Below are 22369 nucleotides of genomic sequence, written 5' to 3' on the forward strand. Positions count from 1 at the left end.
ATAAATCACAATGCATAATTTACTCAGAAACAGATATATACATTTTCAAAAAATAAATTATTGTTATAAATTATCTCATAAGACATTCATGCTAAATATATTAGTTACTTTTATTCTTCAATATTGGCTGGCACTCCCATAATTTAATATTTTAAAATATTTACTACATATATGTGAAGGTACATTTCTGATACAATTGGACATGATGTCATACACAACGTATCTAATTTCACTCCAGATGAGGTGAACTCAACAGAAACACTGTGTAACGAATGATACAAACTTCAACTCACTGTTAATCACATAGCAATGAAATGCTTTAGTGACTTTATGACAATAATAAGCTTCTTTGTGTCTTAAATTTTATATATTTTTTGCTCAGGATTCTACGGATTTCTGGCGCATATTTCAAAATGCATCTTACACTGATGTATAAATATGGTAAATATGAAAAATATGGCTTTAATATAGCCTTCATGTAGTCTGTGTACATCCCACTTGCAATATCCTATTTACAATTCAGTTAGTGATATGTATTTTTATTAAGTCAATCTTAACAGGGCTACAGTAAACACAGCAGCTCCAGGTTTCATTCCGCACAAAAACATTACACAAAATTTTTAGCATTATAAACAACAGATTTCAAAGGGCAATGCTGAAGATAACTTCATCAAGAGTCTCAAAAGTCAACATGCCAAGAATGAATTTAACAATTAATTCATTGATTGAAAATAAAGTAAAAAGCAGTAAAGTACTTATATTACGTGATTTGTATATAATTTTATATATAAATGTGGCTGTCATGTACATTTACTTATTACTGTTGCCAACATCATAATTCCTTCTTCTTCTATGGCTCTCAGGTCCGTATTCGGTCCATGGCCTCCTCAATTCTCCTCTACCATTCAGTCCCATCCTCCGCTGCTCTGTTAGGTCCGTCTGTCAGAGGCTTTTCATAATTCCTTACTTCTATATTAATCAGTTTTCTACAGGATCAACAACCTCTCATACAAACTATAAATGACATGACTAAGAATGGCTTGCTGACTCTGTGAGCCAGTCCAGAACAGCATAAAACATATATAATGTTATTTTTTTAGAAGTAATCATAAAATATGTTAATCATTCCCCACAACAATGAAGTAAACTGGAGTTCAACGTAAAGAGATACTTCTGCGGTTCTGTAATACAGCATGACATTTAGTGGCACCAAACACAGTGTTACAACTCCTCCCACCAACAGCATCAAACATCACTACTGTCGACTTGAGAAAAGTAATTACATATAGCCTGAAGAAAAGTGGTCAGTTACCAGAAGATAAACCTTTCTGCATGGCATTATGATTGCAGTCTGTCTCTACAGAAGGTGTCATTATGGACAGGTCATGGTAAAACCTAACAAGAGCAATAAATTGAATGTGAGATAAGATTGAGACCAACAGAAGTACTTCAGTACCATCTTTAGCCTCCTCTTTGCCATAGCCGATTATATTTAAGCATATCATGTTGGTTACCAGGTGCAGTATCAATTAATATCTTATTTAAAAGCCAGTTTTATTTTTTTAGTTAGATCAACAACAAAGATGTATGAAGTTTATGACACACAAGAATTCAGAAATTATTAAATTACCTCATAAACACACACATCATAATACATAATAATGAGACAGAATCTGGGTATAAAATCAGAGAGAAAAAGTTCAGTTGAAGTCTTCAAAAATACATTTCTAGAGGTTTTCATGATTCACTGGGCAAAAATGGATGCAAAATCAAACTGAGAAACAAGAGACATGAGGATATTGCATAGGCAGAGAAAATAAAATATTCCGGCAATATAATCCTGAGAAAATAAGTTGGCTCAACACCATACTGAGAAAACAGATACAGCCATTATTATACAAGATTTACAAGAAGATGGGAGGAAATTCAATGCTCAGCAGTTGTACAGTAAGGGAAAAGGAAACCTATAATGACAGAACTCTGAAAAAGGAAGATAAAGATGAAGGTGGTAGTGGTGGCAGCAGTGGTTTGGATGACAACAAATGACTATAAAACAATGAGTCGGAAACCCGTGTCACCTATTATGGATTCTGAGTAAACTTGGTCAGCAAATAATGGCACTGAAATCCTTTTGGGTGTCAACGTTGAGTCAAGATCAGCGTTCTGAAAACCTGCTGTCTGCATCGTGAAGGTCAAAAAGGAGGAAAGACCTGAAGTCAACATATATATTTATCAGAGTATATGCATTGCCCCCTCCCTATTGGTGCGCAGAGCACAGTACCATTTGAGCAGTCTCCCATCCCTGTCTTGTACTGCTTCCATCTTGCTTAACTGAGAGAATGACCCTCTGTGTCTGTTATCATCAGACTTCTTTAACACTCTGACCCCAACAGCTGTACCAGTACTATCAATCTCCTTTAGCCAACATAACAGAGAATGTAATAGAAGAATCTTAACTTTAAAAAGCACAAACACAAACCGTGATACTGACATGAACTTTTTAGTGTTTTCTAGTGCTACTTGTCATCACTAACAGTCTCTGACTTACATCTCTATAATGTCGCTTCAAGCAATGCAGGACCACACAGCATCATAGCCCAGAAAACAACAATCAACAGAGAGCAGACTGAACAGAGAACTACTTGTTTTGTCAAACTATTCCTAAAATTCATTTCACATGTTCACTGTTTCTCCAAAAAAATGTCACTTCACATCTACTGCACCTTTCCAATGCTGTTCATTTTTCTCACTTCAACAGATCTTTCTGTCTCGTTAAATCCCCCCCACCCCCAAACAAAAGGCCAGAAGATGAGAGATAAGGGAGCATAGCAGTGAGTAAACTCACAGTTTCTAGTCTTCATCCACACTGACAAAATGGCCCTGGACTGTAGATGACTGATGATAGCGTCTCCTAGAAGCAAAATCTTGATTCTCTTCATTCAGTTGAGCTGAGGTTACTTCTACACCTGGATGAATAGGTGTCACCACAATCTGCTCATATTCTTGTACACGTTTACTGAAAAATAAATATATAAAAGCACACAGAATAAACTCAGTCACAGGCACTAAAGTGACTTGGTATGAATGGACAACTGGGGTTCAGTTCCAAGCAGGTGTACTAATTTTTCTTTCCACAAGTGATTCCACACGATCCGTAGGGCTGAAGCATGAAGCTGGCTGCTTACCTATATTATAGTGCCAGGAAAAAAAAATTCATGGAGTTTTAACAATACACATGCTTCATGTCTTCATATGATGCTTAAGCACAGAGACAATTTTGCCTTTCTTTATAAGCATATAGTAAATAGTCTGTCAGCAGGATTTAACTTTGTTGTTTTGAAAGCTATCATTTTTAGAAACAGAAACCATGAAGACATGAAAAATAAAATAGTACAGTGTGTCCACAAAGTCCCTTCGGGGTTTTGAAAAATTGTGGCGCAAACAAATTGAGCTAGCCACATACGGTTTGCGGCAGATTACAGTGAAACTATGGAAGTGCTTTACTGACCTCAGTAGACCTCGATGTGGGCTCCCTTGGTAGCACGGAGAATGTTCAGACGATATTCGAGCTCTTGCCATGTTCTGTGGAGCATGTCCGCTGGAACAGCCGAGATCGCATTCCTGATACGGGTCTTCAGGTCATCAAGTCCATTAATTGGTGTTCGGAACACATTGCTCTTGACATAATCCCACAGGAAAAAATCCAGTGGTGTTATGTCTGGCGAACGTGGAGGCCAAGGCATTGGACCGTCTCTGCCAATCCATCTTCCTGGAAATGTCCTGTCTAGGTACGCACGTACCTGCAGACCCCAATGAGGTGGAGCACCATCTTGATGCAGAATAATGTGTGGCTGTAAGTGCTAAATTTGTGGTACTGCGTACAGTTCCAGCATGTCCAGGTAGGTGTTCATGTTTCCAGGAAGATGGATCGGCAGAGATGGTCCAATGCCTTGGCCTCCACGTTCGCCAGACATAACACCACTGGATTTTTTCCTGTGGGATTATGTCAAGAGCAATGTGTTCCGAACACCAATTAACGGACTTGATGTCCTGAAGACCCGTATCAGGAATGCGATCTCGGTTATTCCAGCGGACATGCTCCACAGAACATGGCAAGAGCTCGAATATCGTCTGAACATTCTCCGTGCTACCAAGGGAGCCCAAATCGAAGTCTAATGAGGTCAGTAAAAAACTTCCAGAGTTTCACTGTAATCTGCCGCAAACCGCATGTGGCTAGCTCAATTTGTTTGCGCGCCACAATTTTTCAAAACCCCGAAGGGATTTTGTGGACACACTGTAATACAGTGGAACCTTGATATAATACAGGTTTCAGGGGAGAGCTTCGGTACCTGCGTTATATGTGAAATTGACATAAAACATGTAATCGTACTGGAGGACATTATCACAGCCGCAGTATAACGAGGCATGGTATATTGAGGTTCCACTGTATAATTATCTTATGAATTGGAGGCTGAAAACCTTTTTATGGGGGAAAACTGGAACAAATATATCATAGCCATAGATATATAGATGGGTCACAACAAGAAAAATATATTTTACTATAGAGTACAGTGAGCTTCAAAATTTATTCTAAAATACAATCCACATAGTCCTCTGTGTATACTGCTTCTCAATAACATTTTAGAGTGAAAAATGTAAAACCCCATGATTACATTTAATTTGATTTCCAATTCAGAATGTGAACCAGAGATGAAACAGTATAAATAGAGGAAATATGGCCTAACACTGAAACAAAATCTTCAGTTACTAGACAGACATGATGAAAGGGAGTTGTCAATTACTATGGCTGCATATGTTACAAACAGTTAAACACATATATGGAGAAAAATATGTATAATGCTGATTGTGGTCTTGTGTGCTGTGACATTGTTTGGTCTTCTATGTGGTTACCAGCTGGAACTGGAGAAATGTATTGTCTACATCTCCAACTGAAAGATCATATGATGTCACAACCCAGAAGACTGCAACAGAAGTCTTCACTCCTGTGAGAAACTAAAATCTCAGAAAGTATGACACTTTCATTAGTAAAAGAAGTTTTACTGTTTTTATATACAGAAAACAAATTCTTTGCAAAATACAGAAGTATCACTGGGTTGATTAATGCACTCAGGTACTATGACAGTACCGTTACAGGATACTGTAATGAAGCCAACGATGTATCATGCAACTGCAGCTTATGACCTGATACTCTGAACTTCATCACTTCATTGTATCAGTACAAGTAAAGACATGGTAGAGCTTCTTTGTTCAACTCTTTTACCTCCAAACAATATGAAGATTTTAATTTGGGAAATTACCATATTCATGTCTCAGAAAGGACAGTCTCATGGCAGTGAAGATATTGATTGTACTCTTCTATGTCCAGATGTTGTGTGATCTTGTTGATGGATCTACAAGATTACATGGTGTAACATCCAAGCAGACAACAATCTTTATTGACATCTAAAAGAAATTCAGCAGAGACCTTTCAAACACACAAAAATGTTGCTGAATAGACTGATAAATCATTTAAGTACTTACCCCATTAAACGGAGCAGCGCATTCTTAAGCCAAGTGAAGAACCGGAACTCAGACGCTAGGCCGGGCTTGACGGCAGGGTTTGCATGTCCGACGTAGAACCACACCAAGAATACCACGGCAATATTAGCCAGAGCATAGCCCCAATGAACCAAGAACATGATGAGTAGCTTCACAATGGCCTGAACACAGAAGACATTATATCTACATTTAGTGTCACAGACTGGATACACATTAAGAAAAATATGGGCATCAGAAGCAAGTCCATATCCCTGATATCATTATACAATAAATTCTGTCTGAAGTTGAACCTTTTCTTACTACAAAAATTTCTCTGGTCCCAAGAGTAAAATCAAATGTAAAATTATCTCTAATTAAAAGAAACTGTTTAATGTAGAAAGAGAGTTTTAAATAAGGAAATAACAGAATAGCCTGTTTAAACACCTGTACAGAATTCCAAAAACAGAACAGAATATACCAGTCATGTACATGTCAGTACAAAACACCTGCAACTGTTTCTCACAATTTAGACCATTTTATACTGCAGTGCCAACAATAATTTTTATCTCGCTACAAGGCAAGGTCCTTTTGGCATTTATTTCCAAGCACAAATAAAGGACAATATTATATTCATAAATGAAGCAATAAAATGAACACGCTTCAGTGATTTCTGGTAAACTATATACTAATAGAATCATTGTATGTCTAGTGCTATTGTTGACTGCAAATTGTCACTTCCAGTGGAGGGGATGTCTAAGTGGCAAATGAGAAGCAATGGAAGACCAAAAAAGAACAGAAGAGAGTAATTCTAAAACTCAACGAGGTCATTCAACAAAATTTTGGGAAAACAAACATTTTTGAGAGGCAGTACTAGTGTAATAAATGTACTGAGTGTCAAGATGTTAACACTGTTTACATTTTAGAAAATAATGATGTAGTATGAAATTAAATTGATTTTAATCACCCAATTTAAATGTCTATATACTGAAAAATACTAATGTCTTCAGCACCCTATAAGACAAAGAGAGTTGTGTTTTGCCGCATACAATGCTTCAAATTAAACAGAATTTACTAATCTTACAAGAACTACACTTAGCAGGAAAATGTGACGAATGGACTGAGCAAGTCTTAAAACTGGACTCTTCAATTACTTATTATTAATTGTATCTTTTGTACATAATAAAATTCAAAAGACCCACTCATTCCCTTGGAGACAAAGATCATCTAAAATTGAAGAATTTCGTATATAGCTCAAAGAAAACACAGCATTCACGATTACAAAGATATATTTGTTTATGCAGTTGAAGGAAATACTCCCACAAAACCCATAAATACAAAATGCAGAGTTACTGATTACTAAAGCGGATGGTACACTGGGCTTTAAAGGGTTAATGTGAAAATGTCACAGGAGGAAGACAAGAGATTAAAATAATTATTCCTTAAACTATGAAATTTGGAAGGACTTGCCTTATATGTGAGGTCATCTTATACACAAGTAAACATGGCATGAGTCAATCTATGAAGTTTTTAGAAATATAGACACACAAAGCTGGAATACTATTCGCTCCTTACCCCCACAAGGGAAAACCAACGGTTGCACAACCCTGAGTACCAGTTATTTGGCTTTGAATGAATGTGCGTGTCTCGCGCTTGCTGACTCTTCCCAACCTCTTCTTCCCCACTTCGGATACTTGAATGTTCATCTGGTGATGACACTAGACTAGATGTCCCAGAGCTATGCGTTCCCTAATAAGAAACAAAGTACACCGGATTATCAGTAAACCAAAGAAAAGTACATGTTGCATAAGGCCCATTTAAAAGAATATAACACCTTAATATACATTTATAAACTAACACCTCCATGGAGCAAAATCCTTCCTGAGACCACAACAGCTCCACAGTTGGTCAAGTAATTTCCAACCATTCATAAAACATGAAACTTAATTATTCAGCTTACAACAGCCTTCCACTGACCCCTATTCTGAGCCAGATGACTCCAACCCACATCTTCACACCCTGTTCAAGATTAATTGTAATACTATCTTCCCATGTATGCTTTTGTTTCATAAGTTCTCTTGCTTTTAAGTTTGCATTAATTTCACATTCCTTCCACACATGCTACATGACCAACCTAACACTTGGTATTACTTCCTCCATCTTATGTCCAAATATTCTCCTCAGCACCCTTTTTTCAAACACCCTCAGTCTACATTCTTCTTTCAATGAGAGAGATCAACTTTCACCCTGTAACTGGGTATAGCAATGAAGATCTTAATACATTATTAAGTTCATGAGTGTTAGAAACGTTAATACTTCAAGCAATTAGTTTCATTGAACTGCAGAATGAATCCAGTTTGTAAAGAAGGAAGAGATTATAATGCCCTAATGAAAACTTACACAATGTTTCTTATGGTGAGTTCTTTCAGGGAAAAGTTTATCAAGATCATTGCCAAACTTTTCAACTGCTTCTGAATGGTTATGTCCCACAGCTCCATAACCTCCACGAGGACTTGTATCAAATGTTGGGCTCTGGAAATCCTGAGCTTTGAATCGTTCCTCTCTTCTCAACTGTATGTCAAATGTTTGTGCCAGTGCAAAGTATGAATAATCTATAGCAGCATATGTAAGAAGAAATGGCATGGTAACGACTGGTGCCAGTGTGTTGATCTTGCCAACAAGAATAAATGTCAATGTCACTGTTGCAACTACAGCCATAGCATATATAGGAACTTTGTTAGGTCCACGCTGAAACAAAAACAAATAATCAATTCAAATATCCAATACTACACGGACAGCTCAGTCAGTACAATGACTGGATATGGGATGGACAACAAAGGTTTCATTCCCACCAAGGACACAGATTTTTCTCTTTACCACCATGTCCAGACTGGTGTTGAGGTCCAACCATTAATTGGGTATTAAAGGTTGTTTCCGAAGGGGCAAAGTAGCAGAAGCATAAAGCTGGTCACTCATCTACACCTAGTGCTGAGGATAAGGCCTACGTTAGACCTAGTGTGCCTATATCACATCAGTATAGAAATGTATAGCGCTATTATAAAGGTTTTGTTCTGCAAAAGAACGAATTATATAATAATGTAAAAAACATTGCAAGTGCAGGAAAGAATAATTAATGTGGTTAAAAGTAGCTATTTTATAATAAATACCTACATCATTTATTCATCATCCTATCATTCAACATCATACAGTACGAACTGCTGGCAACATTGTTAAACAAATAACGAATAAACAAAAAGGACACTTCGAGCATAGAGAGCTTGTAAGTTTCATTGAATCACTTCACACTTTGTGTCCCACTGCCTTTCAGGGAATGCGTGAATGTAAGCTGTAATAAAACTGACTGTTCACTAAGATTTCAGGTTCTCACAGTGGTGAGTAAGAAGACAACTATCTTCTGGGCTGCTGTGCCTTGTAGTCTGATAGACGTTTACCAGTGTTTCAGAGGTTCTTGCTGCCGCCACCATCGGGGTGATGAGGGGGTGGAAGCATAGCTCCACACACTCTTAAATATTTTCACTAGATGGAGGTGTGTACTCAGCTTCATGCCCCACCTTCTTTAACCCAGGGAAACAGCCCTCAGTCCCGAGGTTAGGGGGAGAGGCAGACCCATTCCAAATAAAGTAGCGAAGACAATTGTATGGTACAACTTAAAATAAACTTGAAAATTTATGACTTTCTCTACCCTTCAAAAATTAAATTAACATCATCTAATCACTGAGATATAGTAGTGTGTTTTAGTTATTTAATGTGGTCATGTGACAGCTCAAGCAGATACATGCTGGGTTTGATACCAGGAGACTTCAAATAAGAACCACCAATAAGACTGAATTATTCTAAGAATGTGCAACTCTTCTCAAAGTTTCAGAGAACTTGAAAATTGGATCAACAAATAATCTTATTATTCTTATAAAAATTTTGCTGTTCAAGCAGTGCCAATATTCTACTGTCTTTATCCTGTTCACGGTATTTTAATTCTTTTATAATAATAATAATAATCGACAAGCAACATTTCTAAACTGTTCATATGGTGTCACCAACAGAATATTAAACATTTCACAAGATCATGCTTTCAACTAGTATGATATTCCGTAAAATTTACAAGTACTGAAATTCTATAAGGTTAGCAAAGTTTATAAAAAACAAATGCATAGAAGAAGATTCTCAGGCTTACCCCTCTGCCTAGAATTTGAATGACTGGGATGACATTCTCATTGGCAATGGACTGCAAGACACGAGGAGTACCATACATAGCAGCCAGACAACTTGACATCGAGGAGACATACAGGCCGGCCAGGAGAAGGAAGCCTGTGCATACATTTACATGTTTTAAAATGCTTTTCATTTATACAGAACACCTTTCTGACCTGACTTTAAATTAATTTAAGTGCATTTATTTATAATTTATTTAATGATGGCATGGAATGGTAGGATTCATATCAACAATCAATTGGAAAGGATATGGAAGGAAAAAGTCATGGTCTAATTTAATGTAAGGAAAACCACACAAAATCTCTGTCAGGATAGATAGTCCTGGTCCAAGATCTGAAACCAGGACCTCCTGATTTCCAAACTTTAAGAAAGCCTGTGCCTCAGTTATGACTGAAATATTTTACAACACTGTTCTATCTTCCTATCTCATGGTCAGAACTATAATTTGGCCGTTGTTTTGTATGGGTGTGAAAGTTTGTTTTTCACCCTTAGGGAAGAACATAACTTGAGCGTGTTTGAGAACAGGGTATTTTGACCAAAAAGTGAAGACATAACACATGCATAGAAAAGTACAAAATGAGATTCATAATTTAAACTCTTTACCAAACATTATTAGGGTGAGGAAACAAATGTATACAAAATTGAGTCAAAAACTGAGGGGAAGAAACCACTTGGAACACCTAGACATAAATAGGAGAACAATATTAAAATGATTCTCAAGGAAGGAGGGTAAAAGAATAAAGTCTGGGTTCAACTGGCTCATGATAGCATACAATCACCCTCATGATGAAGGCAGCAAGCACCTCTAAGAGATTATACGATGCAACATCCAAGAAGTGTTTTTAAGGTAATAAATTATCAGGGTCTCAATTATTCTGCTCCATGGAATCAGTAAAAATACACAGAAAAAATCACAAGGAAAATATTAAAGTCATGAAGTTCCTTATTAAACCCTTTACTTTAACATCACAACCACTCTCTCTCCTGGGTCCACACATTTTTAAAGTGAATTCTGTCAAACATGTGAATACATATAATTTACAAAAACTCAAACTTTGAACTAGTCATCATGCATACGATACTTACGAACCGCAGATACCTTGGCAGCTATCATGAAGTCAGTTAGAAGCTTTGCACGTTCACATGTAGATCCAAGAACAAGTACAAAAATGAGGTACAGGAAAGTTCTGGAAACAAATACAATAAATACATAATGCATTGGAACCATTTATGATACAGCATAACTGAAGTCCTTCAGTTTTGATGATCACTGTCTCAAACATAAAATTAAAATACTTATAAAATCTTTACATCAAAGAGCTCTGAAAATAATAAATGAACATAAAATTATTATGTTGTTGCATATGTCACTGTTACATCAGCAAGTTCACCCACAATGACATCAAGCAACAGCTGATAGTGGAGGAATGAAACAAGGTGTGGAAAGACCAAGTGGTAGCTTGTGCTGTGCTCTGGAATGTAGGAGCACTCTGTTGAATGACTAGTAGAACTATAAATATGAGCCTCCTGCAAACAGCTAGCTCAATACTGAATCAACAATTTGAGCACCACAGAGCAAGTGCAGCAGCGTATAACGTGCAAGAAGACAGTGACAACCATCATGAAGTCAAGACTAAGACTTTACTTTGTAAACCAAGAATAATCCAGGAAATAATCAACTGTAACAGTGTGAAATCCATCAGTTGTAATCCAAATATGCAGTGGCATTAAATTCAAAAGTTTAGCATATTAGACTTCCCTTATTGAAAAAATACTTATCAGTCTTGTTGCAGATAATTATGATGTGTTTCCCTGATAAACCACAAGTGAGAACCAAGATAAGAGTTCTAATATAGATATGTTATCAGTCTCAGATTATCTCCCATGGTACAAGGGTTGTGTTTGTTGACAGGAACAAGTTTTTGAAGTTCTATGTTATACTAAGTCCATAAGAAGAGAGGGTTAGGTCAAAGTTACCTGGAGGGGTAACTCCTGATTAAGTTTAAGACTTTAAAGAAAGTAATAACACACATACACAAAGGCAATTTTTACAAATACTGTATATGCAGATTAAAGGTTATCAAATTTGACCTGGCACTTAATAATTTGATCCTACGACACTAAAAACAGGAAGTTATCTCTGACTTTATGCACCATATCATGATTATGTATGGCAGATAAAAAGTAAGGTTCAGCATATTCTTAACCAAGGCAGTGGCAGGAACATGTGAACTTCAAACAACGGCCACTTTACCTCCAGGGAAAACAGCCCCTGGTACTCAATGGGACCCCCCCAAAGCCAGTCTAGACATGGAAGCAAAGAGAAAAAATCTACTAGCGATCAAACACAGTAATTTAGCCCTTTACTAATTTCAATATTAACTGTGTGGCATCATTACAGAAAATCAACAAGAAAAACACCTTGAGCCTCCTGAAACACCATGATAATTACCTTGCATACCTGCATGTCATTGTGTTGAATCATTCTGGTGCAGAACTTCATACTTCACTGCTTGGTTTCAAAATTAAAGTGAGGAAACAATGTCTCACTGGAGATTGTAATGCAATTCAACAATTCCCTCTGAAAATGTTAATTCAGAATAACCAATGAACTCATATCATTTCTGTTTCTCACCTGTTATGACCTGAAAACACTGAACAGTAGATTGCCATGGAGGGAAGTGTTGACACTCTCAACAGTGATGTTAAATCTTCATGCTAATTCATGCACTGACATTCTCCTGTTATTCCATATGAGTTCAACAACATGGATGACTGTCATTATTTACTACAGTTGCTGGTCTTGCTTGGTATACTTAATTCTCTATGCACTATTCACACTTCCTGAATGACCTGTACCATTTGAACAATGAATACTACACGCAACATTCCCCATATTACACATCAAGCTAGAAGATTCCCACTTCACTGCACAAACCAGTGACTACCATGAGCTATTCATGGATCAACTGATTCAAAGGCAAGACTTCAATAATTTGCATTTAATCCAGACTTGAATTCAATATAATATACCATACAGATGCAGCAGAGTCAAAAACGAAATAAGCGACTAATTCATTGGTTATTTAATAATAATGTACCAACTTCAGAAGTTACTTATCAATGACTGACACTGTAAGATCATGGTGATTAATGAATTTGGAATAAATGTTGAAGGATTTATCTTGTACTTCAAAATTTCTAGGGAATAAATGTCATAAAACACAGCTGGTCCCCTGATAAATACATTAAACAACAGAAAGGTATTTATATGAACATTAGTTCACCACTTACAAAGGAAAATAAATATATTAGAGGACAAAAAATTGTGAAGGAAAGAAACAATTAAAAGGGCAGCTAGAGACTGAGTCAGGTGGCAAAGGTAATAGAGCATATTCCTTACACATTCTGTTTTTATATGACACACTCACCCTGTGCCAATAGCTGCCAAAGTACCATTTGGAATGTCCCTAGATGGATGCTTCAGATCACCACTCATGTTGATGCCAGCCATGATACCAGTCACAGTTGGAAAGAACACTCCAAACACAGTGAACCAGTTGTTGTCTTCTTGGAAATCAGGAAATGTATTGTTAACAAAGTTTTCTGACCTCCACCCTGAGAAACCATTCTCTGAAACATAAAATGGCATGCAACAATTTCCCCAACATTGTCTGCTACAACAGACATCCAACCATGTCACTAGATGAATGGATTTCAGTCCAGCAGAAGCAGGAATTTTTCTGTTCAACATAACACCCAAACTGTCTGTGGGACCCACCCAGTCTCCTATCAAATGGACAACAGTGGCTCTTTCCCAATAGATAAAGTGATAAAGGGAACTGAGATGACCAATGACCTTCACTAGCTGCTGGCATGTGTGGAGCTACACTTCCGGTCCCAAATATGTCTTCATGGTATGACACTTAATTAAGCACATGGACAACTTTACCTATCATGTTCATCACTTTTTCCATTTGCAGACACACAAATTACATGTAAGTGTAAAAGCAAGAAACAAAAAGAGAGATAGAGAGAGTATGTAAGACAAAGTGTGTGCGCACGAGCGCACTCACATGTGTATGAACTTTCAGATTCATAAGGGGTGGGAAATTTCTTTACCATCTGAGTAACTATCAGCTTCTCTAGGACCCTCCTCCATAGAGGCAGTTATTTATTTATTACATAATAAATTAGACTGATAACATGAATAAATGAGACATTTTCAACATTTTATAAAACATGCTATACTGAACCTAGTAAGCTTATAGGCCATTCTCCACCTGATAAACAGACTTGTATGCCAGAAATTAAGTAAGTAAATGAATGGTAGGAGGTATTACTAAACTTGCATAGAAGCTGGCAAAATGGTAAATACACATATAAATTAAAATTTAAAAATGTAAAGTCAAGTGCCTCACCACTATCTGTGTGGATAAAGCTGCCAACAACAAAGTCTCCTCCAGCCATAAGAAGGATAAGCAATAACATGAACTGCAGCTTTATAACCCACTTGACACCTGCAACATTGATCACGCCAAGCAACAGCACTGCAGCACTGGCAAAACCTCGTTCTGCCCATGGTGAGTTTAAGTCAACTAATCCTGCCATAGATTCACCAAATCCCAAGACGTAGAGAGCGCATCCAACAGCCTAAACAGACAAAACAATTTGTACGGAACAATTTTATTTTATTTTGTGTATATGTGTGTTGCTTTTAGAGATCAACTGTCAAATCACTTAGCTACTAACCTCATAGGGACAATGACATTATATTATGCAAAAAACTAAAATAACAAATAAAAATATTTAAAAAACCCAGAAACTTTGGTTTATCATAAAAGCGATGTGGCACCACTGTAAAGGATGGTGGATATAAATAGTGTGAACCTTCCCCCATTTTCACCTAGTTGCTTATTGGCTTTTGAACAGTAGTAATATTGTGAAATGTTTTAAAACACCTGTTCCATTGATAGAATGCACCAAACAAGAACAATGATCAGTAATCTTAACTTTTCAGAGGACATGAGAATTATAAAATTTATGGAAGACTGACATTTCAGCATAACAGCAACTGCACGAGCCAGAGAAGAGGCTATAAATGAGTTTAAGAAAAAAAGAGGACAGACAAGTGTTAGTGATCCTGATAATGTCAGTCTAGATGGCATTAAATTGTATTATGTTTAGGTTAAGGACCAGCTCAATTAGAATATCCAAGATAACTAAAGAATCAGAAATAATGACAGGCACGGAAGTGGTACAAGAAGGCCTAAGCACCAACCAAAAATATTGCTACTTCATGCAGAATCATGAAACTTTAAAGAACTTTATGCTCCTTGTAAATTAGTAGCATTGTAAAATTAAAAGGGCTTTGCACCTCCTAATACGGTAAAACATAATAGTCTCATTTAAAATGTAAATACACAAAAAGCTAATAGCACCATACATTTTAAATGGAATGGGCAAAGGATCAAGAAAACCTTTATAGAACAATATAAATTTGGCAAAGGTTATTTTTGTTGAAAGTGTAGGCAAATTTACACCTAGATGAAGTACAGATATGCTCTTCACTTAGTGAAGATAATGGATGCAAACAAATTTTACAAGGCATAAGGCAACTCATATTCAAAATGAAAATTCCTTGCAGTCTTAACAGTACCAATATGGTGAGGGTGGGAACCTCTGTAAGTTATGAAGGTGGCTGTCTTCATACTCATCACTGTGAGAACCTGAAATCTTACTCTGTAAGATATGTATTCCTGATTTAAGAATTCATTATTATTCTCACAACTACCTGTGCTTAAATGACATTGTACATTTCAAAGCTTGTAAGATATTTGCTAGTACCAACTTCTATTTAAGATTTATCAGTGAGGAAAATATTTTGCATGATTCTATATATGTATACTGAAGACTTTAGGAGATAGTTCTGAGGATTAGAGGAACCAACTCAGGATTATATCAAATGGCAGGGTTTGGTTTCAGTAGTACTGAAACTTTGGTTTCTGCTACAACAGAGTTTATTATGTAACATTACTGGCAAAATAAGACACCAACAAAAACTATATTACTGTAGTTAGATTGAATAAATAACAGACTTCATGGTAGAGGGTCTTCTATTAGCAGATGACAGCTACATAGCTGGTTAAGAAAATCCCTGTTTTAGAACCCAAAGATTCACTTTCATCTGCCACTGGACCAATTATACTGACCTGCCCAAAAACATAGAGTAGTCCCAGAGCTCCTCCAAACTTGGAACCCAGCACATGAGATACCAAGAAGTACACACCCCCACTTTCCATACGACATCTCTCACAGATTCCAACAGCAGATAATACTGACACAAGAGCCACAGACACTGGTAACAATAAAATCAACACATTTAGGAATGGGTGATATACATTATTAATCAGGATAATGTCCTTCACATTACATACATTCTTGATACAATTATGAACAGACGCAACAAAACTAAGCTTGTTTTAAATGTTTTATGCTACTGTTCTGACCTCATAATTCTACGTTGTGATGCCATGTATTCACAGTTTGATACCAATGTTTTGGAGATATCACTTCAGCCCTGGAGATAGAGAAAGTTATAGTTCTCTGAAATGCTAGTATCTACCTATGAGTCTACATGGCATCACAAACCTCATCCTCATCGCCATGAGAACTTCAGATCTCACAGTTGCATTATCTATTTTCCTTCCCATTCATAATAAAACACCATCTTCCACAAAGCTAGATTTCTGCACAGTGTTCACAAATTATTTTTATTTTGAAGGAAAGGGGTGCTGGTGCAATAAAATAGACAATCAAAAATAAAACTTTTTCTAAAACAAATATCACATCTTCCAGGATCCAGGGTAAACTCTGTACCCTAGAAAACAGTTCCTAAAATCTGTAAGAATTCAAGAGTCCAAAAGTACAACAGGCTATTTTTTATTTTTCATTTAAAACCTTATAATCTGGAAAATACACGAAGCAAGACATCATTAACTAACTTTATAACTATTACTGACACATGAAAACTTCTCCATTACACCTGCTGGTCCTGTTTGAAGGATTCACTAACCTGTGGCAAATACAATAAGTACTGCATTTAGGACACCTGCTTGACCCACTATCCAGCCTGAACGCAGAAACACAATCACACCGAATATATTTATCAGACATGAAGTGAAGACGCCATCCCATGTTCCAAACAGAACTGGCTCTGATATGAAGAACTGTGACTTCCACCATGGTTTGTCTCCCTGAAAGAATAAAGATGCAGTCATACAGTGCTAAATGTGCAGACACGGTTTCTGCTTCTGAGCCTTCAGGCTCAAAAATAATTTGAATCTGTAACAGCACCTGAGTCAAATGTAGACTTCTCTGACATTCACTGATATGACAACAATCCCTTATGTCAGAGACAAAGACAATCTCCAAAATGTTAGAAACTCATAATGATGTTGGTTATCACCGAAGAAGACTCTACTGCCTTCAGACACTTACTAATACATGAATAACAGTGGCATTAATGTAACCACAACACAGAATCATGATAATAAATATATTTTAGCTGCACATACCATGCAGTGTAAAACTGTGGAATGGCTATGGAAGTGGTCGTGGCTGATTTTAAGGTGGTCAAATAGTTTTTTTTATGAGGACAGTCAGTTCCTCAGCTGAGATTTTAACCTGGAACTCTGAACAGGAAAAAATGCTAACTATATAACCATGATATATGTTATCTCCATCTTAAATATCTTCATTTCACAAAACTTTGTAAATTGCAGTAAACACATTCATGCCCTAAGTACAACTAAATACTTTAATCAAGAAATGTTTTGTGGAGAAATACCAGCAGATATTTATCTTCACGTTAACTATATGAACCAGTTTTATACTGACATAAAACATAAGAGGACCTAAAATATGTAATATGGAAGAGTGTCTGTAATGTGCAACCCCACTACCTAAATATATAGGTTTTGGAATTATGCCCACTTGCAGATCTCACTGCTCCCTGAATATTTTAAACTTCCAGAACTAATTAATTAAATGAACAGTCTAAACAAGGCAGAATTTATCATAAATTAAATCTGGACAAATATTTGTGACATACTTTCAAACATGACAAGTATGAGATAAGATAGGTGCATGTTACAAGGTCATGCACTCTGCTGGAACATACCTGCACAGATTTTCACTCAGGTCTTAAAAAATACATGATGCAACTTAAAGGTGGCGACTGACTTGTAACATTTGCCTGTAATGTAACGTGTTACAAATCGAGCATTACACAAGTGAAGACAGCGAACGGAGCCGCTCAATGCGAGCCGCTCACGCTCGCGGGCGCTCCATCGTGTTGTCAGTTTTTTCGCGAATCCCCTTGAGTGTTACATTACAAGTCAGTCAGTCAGTCGAGCGGCATCGTAACGAGCATTCACGAGTTCTTTAGATAAGAGTAGCGTATTAAATTAAACAAAGATAACACAACCTCCACGTCCGACATATTGAATGAAATGAATGGAGCACACACGAGCACAGTCGAGCTGAGCGTTCAAAACGAGCATTCGATACGCCTCACCAGTTGTGGTGTAATGTAACATGCTCGCCGCGAATGTTACATTACAAGTAAATGTTACAAGTCAGTCGCCACCTTAACACCTACTCTCTGAAAATGGAATAGGATTATTATCCACACAGATAACTTAAACAATGGTACACATATATGTTTCAACAGTAACTGGCAATTTTAAACACCTCAAGCCTTCATTTTGCTTTAATTATTACTGACAGTTTTCAGTATTTAAGGTAGTGAAGAGAAAATTAGATTGTAAGGTACCACTTTACCAAATTACTGACTTGTCCTAGTTTAATTTCATGGTTTACTTTTCCATGTTTAGAATAATACTTAGTGTTTGAAGTTTGCAAGTACAAGTTGTGAAATTCCCAACCTTAAGAAAGTAGTGGCACAGTTAATAGAACTCTTATAATTAAAAAATAGCAAAGCAAATTCAATGAGCAACAAAAAAAATTAAGCAATTTTGTTTTTATACATTTTTTGTATCATAAAGCTTAGAATATGTTCCACATGAATATATTATTCTGAACTCAGCAGTTTGTATTATAATCATGGGACTTTCATTAATTTTATTAACCAGGCAGATACTTATCAGTATTTGTTTTCTTTCATTTTTACTCCAGTTAATACTTAGTAAGATAACATTCATTTTTATTCTCCATTGAATATTGCAGGTTCTGGAATACACTCATAAAAATAAAAAATGTTTTCCCTTCACCAATCTACACCTTCATCATGACATAACCTAAAAAATACAAAATATGAAACACAAATTCTTAGGCTCAATGAATCAAAGTTTTTAAAACTGCAATTACTGTAAAGTACTCACTAAATTTACATTTTTGTTCCTTAAAATGTCTGAAGTAAAAAAATATAATTAAAAACTCACATGTAGGATTTGAGGTTTTCACAGCGGTGAGTCTGAAGATTGCTGTCTTCTGGGTTTTTGAGCCATGTAATTTGGTAGATCTCCACCAACGTTTCAGAGGAAGTATGACCTCTGAAATGTTGGTGGAGATCTAACAGACTACACGGTGCAATAACACAGAAGACAACAATCTTCAAAAACCCACACTTTAGCAAGCTTTATAAACATTTAAATTTGAAACACATCAGCTTCATAATTGTCTTGATTCATATTATGAATGTGTCAATCACTTTGGTGAAGTCATGTTATCTTATCACATTCAAATGACTGACATTACTGCCACCATATGGCAGGTCGCACTCATATCTTGTTCAATTACATTTTCTTTACCAAATTCCATACAGAAGTCATTGAGAAGCTGACGGTCGCTCAGTTGGTCAAGAAATTCCCTGCATTTTATTGAACATAAAGGCCCATTACCAAGTCTGCCACTGGACTGTAAATATGTACCGACATCTGTAATTCCTCCTCTGCCTCTCAGTACATGCATGTTTTAAACATCTTTGTCTCTTCTATGATAATATCTCTTTGAAACCTCTTTCAGCAGTGATCCATGGAATAATGCTTAGACACAGGGGTAACTCCTATACCACAGTATAAGCAACATGCTTGTTTCGAGAAAATAACAGGACAATACAGCTTGTTTCATTGTGATGTCTGCACTGAGGAGTGTGTTTAAACAACCTATACACCACGAAACTTCAATGGATATAGTTCCAGTACTTGGTTCACAAATATTCAAATTGATAGAGAAGCTAGACCAATGTGTTCTTAAAGAAAATACTTATGCTGACAAAACTCAACCAGTCATCTATAAGCAAACACAAGGATAAGTAAGTTAATGTCCTGTCACCAGACTACACAATAAAATCATTACATAAAGGTGGTTTATAAATCCTCTCAAAACATGGAAAACTTCAAATATCTTGGAAATGAAGAGCCAAACTTATTTCAAGGAAAGCATGCTACCATGCAATTCCTAATCTCCACTCTTACCTATCCTTCTACGTTGGTGTGAAAACTGGGCTCTCACATGAAGGGAAGAACACAGATTGAGGGTGTTGTTTGAGAACGGGGCATTTATCAGAATATTTGGACCTAAGAGGAATGGAGTACCAAGAGGATGGAGAACAGTGCATAACAAGAAATTCCATAATTGTTACTGTACACCAAAATATTAGTGCAATAACATCAAGGAGGATGAGATGCGCAGGGCATGCATGGGAAAGATGATATATGTGTACAGAACTGGTTGCAGAGCCTGAAAGGAAAAGACCACTCAGACTATATAGTATCAAATGAGAGGATAACAGTGAATAATGAATTGGAAAGGATGTGGAAGGAAGTGGTCATGACCTAATTTAAGGCACTATCCCAGCATTTTCCTGGAGGGACTGAGGAAAACTATAACAACCACAATCGGAGTAGCTGGTGTCTGGGCGGTGATTTTAACCTGGGACCTCCCAAATACGAAACAGGAGTGTTTACCACTCAATCACAACGTTCAGTCAGAACAACAAGGTGTACATGGGAGGGAAATATTAAAATGGACCTTAGGGAAACATTGTTAAAGGGTATGGAGTGGATTTATCTGGCTCAGGATAAATACCTGTGGTAGGTTCTTGTGAGCATGGTAATTAGCGTCCATTTTCTATAAAACACAGGGAATTGCTTGACTAGTTGAGCATAATGTTAACTTCTAAAGAATTCTAATCTATGATTTAGACAGTTGATCAATCAGTCAGTCACAACTTGCATATACTAAATCACCACATCTACAGTTTATCAAGTTCCTAATAGTAAACCGCCACAATTTATAACCACTTTTACCAAGTTCCTGATAGTAAATATCCAGAATTTATAACAACGTTCAATACCTGCTCTTCTGCAAAGAGTTCATTGACTTCAGAAGCTTGGTGACCACCTGGACCATAACGATACTCATAGCCAAAATCAGTTCCTCCTGGCAGTCTGTCAGTCCTGTTGCTATCACTTGGTTGTTGGTGTTGTGAACTTGCTTCTCGTTTGCCAAGACCAAACCTTCCCCAGTCAACATCCTTGTTGACCCTACCATTGTCGCTGGAATATGATGAGTCCATTCTGGTTATGGTATTTGGAGATTATGCAAGTTACTTCACTTTTTCATTTTACCTTCTGCAATGAAAACCAAACGAGTATTACCTCAAATCATACAAAAAAAATCACTTCAGATTTACATACATCTTCCAAATCGTTTTCATTACATTTTGACATTCATATTAAACCATTATAATACAACTTAAACAAACCAATTTTCGTAACACACAGCTCTTCTCTGAAAGTTGAGCCACCACTTTATGGTCAATTACAAATTATCATTTCTTAAACGTCTCAGTCCTGTCTTCCTTTGCTTCAGGACATATGTGTAACTTACTATACCATATTGTACTCTACTACAAGTAGAAACTCATAAAAATGCAACCGAAAGAATAGTTAAATATATAATGACACACGTATCCATAAATCACGCCTAAATGTCCTTCTCCTACATATTAGTCATGCTCCAAAACGTCGCTCTTAAACATCCTGGAACACATGACAGCATCGCCTAGGTTGACGGCCTTTACCCTCTTTCTTTCAAAACTTCACTTCAAGGAAACAATTTAAATTAAATAAAATTCTACAAGCATATTACAGCAACGCCGTGAAAGTAACCATACCAGCATGTCCAATCACGATAACGATATCTGATAATCACTGGAACTATTAGTTCCTTATCTTTATCTACATCTTCACACAATATCATCTTCCTGCCCACTAGCAGCCCACGCACACGCAACTGGTGGATACAATGTGACCAACATACAAGTTTCAATAATAAGTAGGAGGTTGATTACATTTGGCAGAAACCAAGTTGATTGCATTTACCAAAAACCATATTGATTAAATTTGCCGAAAACAAGTGCTAATTGCAGCCCATTTCCCACAAATTAAATTAAATTGCATAAACGAACATTTGCTCTGCGGTGGACAATGGAAAATCCTTGGACGATAACGTATCTGTGCTTACACTACAGAAAATGAACACGTAGTACAAAGGAACTATCTGTCAAAACTTCTTC

General features: G+C 36.6%; 1 protein-coding gene across 3 annotated transcripts; it reads right to left on the reverse strand.

Annotated features, from left to right (window-relative positions):
- Window position 1: 1 nt before the first annotated feature.
- On the reverse strand, window positions 2-22338 carry LOC110827222 (solute carrier family 12 member 8). 3 transcript variants are annotated; one of them, XM_022058684.2, is made up of 12 exons: window positions 22262-22338; window positions 21146-21422; window positions 16841-17021; window positions 15978-16123; window positions 14187-14418; window positions 13197-13398; window positions 10852-10952; window positions 9728-9861; window positions 7936-8283; window positions 7111-7284; window positions 5542-5720; window positions 2-3016 (listed from the first exon to the last, which is right to left on the reverse strand). In XM_022058684.2, exons 2-12 carry the CDS (start codon window positions 21365-21367, stop codon window positions 2851-2853), a joined length of 2085 nt encoding a protein of 694 aa, XP_021914376.1. In that variant the 5' UTR covers window positions 21368-21422; window positions 22262-22338; the 3' UTR covers window positions 2-2850. The 3 variants fall into 3 exon arrangements, with proteins under 3 accessions (XP_021914376.1, XP_021914374.1, XP_021914375.1); XM_022058682.2 differs by lacking the exon at window positions 22262-22338 and adding an exon at window positions 21968-22111; XM_022058683.2 differs by lacking the exon at window positions 22262-22338 and adding an exon at window positions 21557-21961.
- Between the last annotated feature and the right edge of the window lie 31 nt (window positions 22339-22369).

Source organism: Zootermopsis nevadensis, unplaced genomic scaffold (genome assembly GCF_977971745.1).
Source record: "Zootermopsis nevadensis isolate Lab colony 2312 unplaced genomic scaffold, Znev_1.0 Znev_ptg000017l, whole genome shotgun sequence".
In the NCBI taxonomy this organism is placed as follows: Eukaryota; Metazoa; Arthropoda; class Insecta; order Blattodea; family Termopsidae; genus Zootermopsis; species Zootermopsis nevadensis.

Excerpts from the sequence above, each read along its gene's own strand:
- LOC110827222 (XM_022058684.2), bottom strand. The coding sequence starts at position 21,367 with ATGGACTCATCATATTCCAGCGACAATGGTAGGGTCAACAAGGATGTT. Across the intron at positions 16,124-16,840 it reads ACTTATTGTATTTGCCACAG|TGTCTGTGGCTCTTGTGTCA; the intron begins GTTAGTGAATCC and ends TATTGTTACCAG. Across the intron at positions 5,721-7,110 it reads GTTGGTTTTCCCTTGTGGGG|GCCATTGTGAAGCTACTCAT; the intron begins GTAAGGAGCGAA and ends TTCTGTGTTCAG.